Here is a 7,453-nt window from a genome sequence, read left to right as displayed (position 1 = left end):
TACGACACATCTATATACACACTGTCACAGATACTCGTCTTTGAGTGAAGATTTAAGGTGACAGGAAATATAAATAACTGCAACTTGAACCTTTGACACAGAGTTCAAGCTCTGCTGTAATATATCATAATAATCTGACAATACTATAATATTGTCCATATTATATTTACATTACCACAGTGAGATGACTTTAGTCTCATGAACAACATCAGCTAATTGTTATTTACTAGCTAATCTTAAATGAGTGTTCAGTGCAGACATGAAGCCCAACAATCATGTTTCAGTCTCGTGGTCTCAGCCTCAGATACTCAGCTGATCTCATAAAAAACAAAAACACATTTGTTCTCCTTCATTTCTGTCACACAAAGCTGTATGAAACGTTTCCAGCTGTTAGTATCATGGTTGCTAGGCAACATGAGCAGCGCGACGAAGGCCAGACCGTCCCGTTTCACGAGCCTCGTTCTTCTGGCCTTCTCGCACTTCAGAGTACCCGCCCCACGTAGTCTGCGAAGTGCGGGTACTATGAAGTGTGCAGTTGCTGGATTGGGACACAGCTTGAGTTATCGGGAGGACTCAGGAGGAGAGGGGAGGGGCGAGGGGGAGGAGTTACCTTGAGGGTGAGGACGTGCAGGTATCCGTTGGTGCCTGTGAGCAGCAGAGCGCCTCCTTCAGGACACACGGAGAACTCCTTCACTCGAGCTTCATTCAGACCTGATGACAAACAAACATGCTCTTAATTTGAAATCCCGGGAACCTCCTCCTCCCTTGACCTCTGACCCCGCCTCACCTCTGACGGTGTGCACAGGTGAGACGCGGCCCTCCATCATGTCGTACAGGTAGAACATCTTGTTCTTGAGGCTGGTGGCGATCACCGTCTCCCCGTCCACGCTGAACTGCGCCTTGTGGACGGGGAAGCGCTCCAGGTGGATGCTCTGGATCTTCGGGTTCGTCTTCCCGTCCACCTGAAGAGGAGGAAGGTCAAAATCACGTGACCCCTCCCACCTGAGCCTAACACCTGAGCAGAGAGGCTCGACCGTACCTGGAACAGGGAGACGGACTGGTCGAGGCCGGCCGTCATGACGACTTGAGCGCTGGGGTGGAACTGGACAGTGGTCAGCCTGTCCTCAGACGGACGGGTGCTGTTGGCGTGGAGACACTTCTTCACCTGATTACGAACGCAGAGACGACAGGAAGTCAGACCGATGTTTTAACGAGTGCTCGTCTGTGTGTGTTTATAACAAATGACAGCATCAAACTACTTCACCTGTGAGCTACAGAACATAAATCAGCTGTTTTTCTAATGGAGTCTGGCAGGAAGCACGCCACAGGTTTTACATGAACCCTTCAGCTTCAGTCTGAGGACGGGGTTTTGCATCGACAGCCAGAAAGCCACATGAACTCACTCATGAACAGCAGAACAGAAAATTAGCAGATTTTGAATGGAGTCTGGCAGAAAATGACCTGAACCAAGTTTGGAAGCTGAGCCTGAAACTGCTGTGCAAGAGAATCTAAAATTCAGAGGATTTTAAATGAAGTTTGGTGGCAAAAATGTCAGTAAACAGCCGTCCGACTTCACTTTATTAATCTGTAAAAACAAACAAAATTCAAGTGAAGAGCTCAGAATTCACTCGAAGCGCCGTGAGGCATCAAACATGTTTTTAACAAAGCCCATGTTAGCATGTTGCTCTTGACGAAGGCGGTCGCATTTTTCTCCTCTCCCTTAGCTTCCCTGCTTAGCCTCTTGTGTCCTTGTCTCGTCTCGTGTTTGTTGTATTACTTTCCCTGAACACTCTCTCACAGTCTGTTCTCTAAAACCTAAAAGAGAATTATGGATTTGATCAACTGGTCCCTGAATGCAATCAACACCCCTTTCTCAACGAGAAGTTTGGGCTCGGGTGAGCCTGAGTGCTGAAGATATCTACCTATTCGGAACCATGGTAACAGGGTTCTGGCTGATCGGAGCTGGCTTGGCCCTGACTTATCGAAGAATTAAGGAAGCGGAACCGGCTGTTCAAACCCCCACAAGGCTGCCCGCTGGGATTGAGACGATGGGAGAGGCGTGACTTTCTCAAAATGGGCTCATTGAGTCAGCACGGAGAAGCTCTTGGAGAAGCTACGGCTGCCATGAACACTCAGAACAAGAGCTCTGAGTGAAAAACTGGATTACATCTGGAGGGGCTCGCTCGAATAACACCTCTGAGCGCAAATTCGATCACATCTTGGGGAAGTGCACTGCGGTCGCGAGTTCTCAGAACCTGCTCTTTGAGCAAAAAGAACGACAACATCACGGAACGCAAGTTTGATAACATCATGGAGAAGCTCGCGGCTCTCCAACGGGAGATTGAGAGACCAGTGTTGGACTGTAGAACAGCTTTGAAATTCATACGAGCTGTTCGCACTAAAGTAAAAAGCACCATCACTTCATGAGGAGACCCCTTTGGCGTCAGCTGCGGTTGCAAGGCTGGAGCCGAACAACAACACCCTGATAACGACTGTGTTTAGTCTGTTCCTTCCCATTCCATGCAAGCCCACCTGGGTTGGCTGGAAGACTGTTTACTTAGCCTAGCAGGGCGAAGGACACTGTGTCAGCTGAGCTCTGGACACACGCACACGCACACACATACACACACACGCACACACACACGCACACGCACTGATATGCACACACTCATCCCCCCTCCCTTTCCAAACGCCTTCGACGCTTGTTCCCTTCCGATGCTGACGGTGGATCATGGAGACCAGCGCACGCAGGCCCGGATGTGCTGTCTACACTGGCTGTCTCTCACCTTTACCCCCCTGTTGCTTGTCATATGTTTCTTTGGTGTATTTAGAGTGTTTCATGTGCAGAGGTGTTTTTTTCTGTTCTCAGACTGATCTCCCTGTTGGAGCTCAGTCTGGGGAGAGTTATTTTTTCTCCTTATCTTTCCTCGTGTGGTGCATTTTCCATGTTATACCTCTCTGACCTGTCTTCCCCATGTGATGTTTGTGTCATGTATGTATGGTCGGAGGGTAAGATGGCGCCACCATTGCGTGCAATATGTCGGCAGCCTTATGAAATTTCCCCTTGTGGGACTAATAAAGGTATATCAATCACACAGTCACTGCTGCTAAAATGATCCATATTCTGAATGGAGTCTGGCAACCACGTCACACCAGATTCAGCAGATGTTACAAAGCCTCACATCCTGTTCTCAGACACAAACTTATCCCAGCACCGGTGTAACACTCATCGCTCTGTAACATTACCTACAGCAAACACGTAAAATGAGCAATATTTTGAATGGAGTCTGGTGGAACAGCCTGACAGACAAACAGAAGCCTGCTGGACTCACTGACCCTCAGGATGCCGCTGGGCAGGCTGTCCGAGGACGCCACAAAGTTTCCCGTCCTCCTCAGTAGGTCATCCTCCTCATCTTCATCCTCCTCATCTTCAGGAACACAGAGATGCAGAGTCTGAGTTTCTGTCGACTGAAAACACTCTTAAAATAATAAAAACATTTTAGATTCTACCTCTCCTCCTCCTCCTCTTCTGGTCGCTGCTCTCCGCCCATGATGGCGTTCCTCCCATCGCCTTCTGGAACCTGAAACACGCAGCACACGTCCAGGTGTGTTTATAGGTGTGTGTGTGCGTCTGTGTGCGTGCATACTCACTGCTCCCTCATCCTCTGCTGCAGTTTCTGTTTGGTCATGGTGGACTCTGCCTCGCCTTTCATCAGGTTTCTACGGAAACGGTGCTTCATGTCCACCCTGAAACACACCAACACCTCAGCATCATCACGCGAGTCTTCACTCACCACAATCATCTTTGTTTTCCCGCTTTCAGCCTAAAACACGTCTTATTGTGAAACACTCACTCTTCCTCCAGCTCGTCATCCTCGTCCACCCACGCCGCTTTCTTCTCTGCCTGCGGCTCCTTCCGCATTCCACCCTCATCCTCAGACTCCTTTGCCTCCTCTTCATCTTTGTCCTCCAGCAGCAGGAGTCCGGTTTGGTCCTCGTCCTCCTGCTCAGGGAACAGGAAGCATCAGTGAAAAACCAAAACCTGACCTGAACCCAGCACGATTCATCACCAAGCTCCACAAACCAGACTCCATTCAAAAATTCACCCAGTTTTACAGCATCGTTCAAACGGGAGGTGACCTGACATTAAAGTGTTTCACCACAAAAACTCTTCTTCACCTGGTGCTCAGTTATTCAGCGGGTCTAAGCCAAAGTCCTACACAGTCGTCTTCGTCTTATATATACAAAAGTTTCAGCTTCTGAGCAGGGAAAGAAAAACAAGACTTTTTTTAAATGGAGTCTGGTGGTAGATAACTGTCAGCCTGGTTCACACACAAACAGAGGCAATCTAAATTAGAAGACTTTTAAATGGAGTCTGGCGGTAAACCCAAAGGTTTAATGGTTTGTTGGAAAACTTCGTAACCTTAGTTTTCAGAGTAATATCTGCTCATGCGCACGAGAACAAAAGTCAGGGATATTTTGAATGGAGTTTGGTTCATACAAGTTAAGCTTGAACAGATTACAGACATCGTGGCTGTTATTTAGCCAGCCGAGTTTACCAGAAACACCCCGCAAACTTTTGTAAATGTCAAACTTTGTCTTTACGTAAACAGTTTTGTGCCTGTGCAAGAACATTTGAAGCCGACCGCAGGAAACAGAGTTTTTCAGTTAGCAAAGATTTTCGTGCCTTTTCTTTCAGGTCAGTTAAACCGAATTTACCACAAATAACTGCGTTTCATGAGAGTTACGGCAGCTCGGTCTCAGAGGCAGAGGTTTCCAGTTAGTGTCCAAAAAAGTTTAAATGAGCTGTTTTTTTAAACCGTCTCTGGTGAGAACGTCACCTCCACGAGTCTCTCCAGCAGCTCCTCCTCGGCCCCGAACACCAGCTCCTCCAGCAGCTTCACCGAGCTGTTCTTCTCCCCCAGCACCGCCAGGTTCTTTACGTTCCTCCGCCGCTCCTCCTCTTCTTCCACCAGGCTAGACTGCGGGAGTTTCGTCCTCTTCTTGGCCGGCTGTTTGCCCTCATCGGCCGGCAGCTTAATGAAGCTCATGTCCTCCATGTTTGTTCTGTCCTCTGCACCAAACTCCAATCAGAAAACTGCGACTTTAAGCCAGCCTCACAACACTTGTAATCCTTTTCTTAGCATGAAGCAGACTGTGTTGCACATGTGGAGACTGAGAGACCAGTGCGTGTTTTTTTTTCCCTCACTCGCAGTGCAATCACGTGCTTCCGGTGAGATGACCTCCGAACCCGAAAAAAATAAAGTCCGCCCCCTAGTGATTGAAAGCAGAAATGCCAAAAAGAAAATAGATTTTTAGTTTTTAAACTCTAAATGTAAACTCAGTCTCCACATAAATATCAAATAATATAATTACTGAATTAATTTTCTGTTTTTTCTAAATGATATTTATTTTCTCAAACCCTATTTCATGTTTAGACTGCTGCTAAAAAATGTGATTTTTGAGCTAACTTTCATGTAATTTCTACACACCATCAGATTTTATAACAGAGCCATAGAAATATTGTGTGAGGAGATGAGACAGGACACAGAGAGTCGCTGAGGAGTTTATTGAGAGCAGAGGAGCATGCTGTTAAACTGGGACTGAAGGTTCAGCCTCAGTGAAGCTGCAGGACAGCCCGACACTATCGTCACTACAGTTACCATCACTACCACCACCCTGCAGCACACGGGTCGCTTTGTTACAGCTTTTAGTAGCTTCTTTACAGAGTCTAACTGTGTGTAAGGCAGAACAGACCAGGCATGGGGCAGGAGGCTCTGCTGCAGTTCAAAATGCATCATCAAAGAACACAAAATCAGACAGTTTGCTATAAAATGGAACGAAGCGTGCAGACTGAGCCGCATTCTGCTGCTGCAGGACCGCAAGCGAAGATCCAGAGAAGAAGAAGAGCGGAAATCTGCTCTGACAGCAAACACCTCAAACCTGAGCACCACATCAGATTCAGTCTCAAACCGCTCATGGGTGACGTGACCAGGATTCAGGACGCGACGGGAAAAAGGCTTCATGTGAAAAACAAAACGAGTCATCGAAAATGAACGTACGTTTAAAAACACCAAAACAGTCACAAGAAACTGGAAACATGAGTGTGACACGGACACGTTAGAGAAAACGAGGTAAATGAAAACATCCTGATTTTACACGTTAGTTTCTTTTTCAGCTTTATCAAAGAAATGTAATCTGACTTCATTTCCAGAAATCTCCTCATTTTCTCTAAATGTCATTTTATTATTTTAATCAACTCGAGCATTAAATCAAAATTAATTTCAGAGCTTTTTTAAATTAAATGTTTTATCCCATCAAACATTAAAGCATTTCTACTGACAAATTATTCCAACAACTTTCATTGGTATCATTTTTACTTGTGTGAATCTTCATCGGGACTTCTCGACTTCGTCGCTCTCAGATTATTTTACATCGTCAGCTTCCTGATTTGAACCTCAAACAAAACTCAAGATTCAGCTCCTGAAATCAGAGCGAGTGTCGACCTGCTGCTCACACCTGCGCGCTCTGCATCATGGGTAATTATTTAACACTTTAAAAAAAGAAATGTGCTCTCTCACGCACACACAGCTCAGATAAAGACAACATGCACCAGGTTTAGTCTGTAGTTAGAGGGAAGAAAAAAGGAAGGAAGTCCTCGCTGCAGGTGGGAGACTTCCAGTCTGTCTGTGATGGTTTGTTCCATCACCCCCCCCACACAGTCCACAACATGGTATAACCTGCTGATGACCTGCAGCAGGAGTCAGCTGATCCCAGATGAGTTACTCCCACTTGGCACTTAAAGACCCGCCTGCTCACGGACCAGCTCCAGTCTCAGTAAGAGGTCAATGACATCACCACGGCAGGTGACGATGACGAAGCAGTTACGCTGCCATCGTGTCTCCTCACACAGGAAGTGAGTTCCGTTCAGGTCCCGATCCAGCTTCTTACAGGAAACATGAGTTGAAGCCTCGTTAAAAGAGCGACTCAATGTCTCGTCATGGTCTCAGGGACACCACGAGTCTCCTGTCAATCAGCTCCTTGTAGAAGGTTTCCTAAAACGCCGAGCGGCTCCTTTCAGCTCATTCACTGAGTGACTTTGTTCTTGTGTCCTGCGTCCGTGCAGACGTCTGTGAAAACAAAAAGTGCTGGTGCAAAACTAAAAACATGAAAACGGTGCAGAGAGGAGGCTCAGCGCCTCCAGAGCTTCACATTTATCTCGGAGGACTCGTGCACGGACGTTCTGGCCCTTTAAATCAGGCTCCTCAGTGCTTCCTCCCGCCATCTCTCTGAGACTCGTCAGTCTGTCAGACCTCTCTCAGCCAATCAGCTGTGAGCATAGATGAGGCAGCGATGGAGAAGGCGAGGATGACGAAGCCGGAACGCCGCAGACTTCAGACAGGATGATAGATGTAAGGTGTGTGTCTCTGTGTGTCTCTGTGTGTGTGTGTCT

The 7,453-nt window shown here is 47.2% G+C and overlaps 1 protein-coding gene across 1 annotated transcript in view; it reads right to left on the bottom strand.

The window, feature by feature from the left end:
* The window catches only part of utp18 (UTP18 small subunit processome component), a gene marked incomplete in the record, with an annotated part of 10,124 nt that extends 4,724 nt beyond the window's left edge, over positions 1-5,400 (bottom strand). Inside the window, 8 exon segments of the mRNA XM_014329721.2 lie at positions 611-711; positions 788-962; positions 1,040-1,165; positions 3,337-3,428; positions 3,511-3,581; positions 3,652-3,747; positions 3,855-4,003; positions 4,842-5,400. Coding sequence (XP_014185207.1) covers positions 611-711; positions 788-962; positions 1,040-1,165; positions 3,337-3,428; positions 3,511-3,581; positions 3,652-3,747; positions 3,855-4,003; positions 4,842-5,060 — 1,029 coding nt within the window.
* Between the last annotated feature and the right edge of the window lie 2,053 nt (positions 5,401-7,453).

This window comes from Haplochromis burtoni, unplaced genomic scaffold (genome assembly GCF_018398535.1).
Source record: "Haplochromis burtoni strain Fernald_Lab_line unplaced genomic scaffold, NCSU_Asbu1 Contig_313, whole genome shotgun sequence".
Lineage (NCBI taxonomy): Eukaryota > Metazoa > Chordata > Actinopteri > Cichliformes > Cichlidae > Haplochromis > Haplochromis burtoni.
The sequence above is the reverse complement of the archived record's forward strand: the minus strand, read 5'-3'. Positions and strand labels throughout refer to the sequence as shown.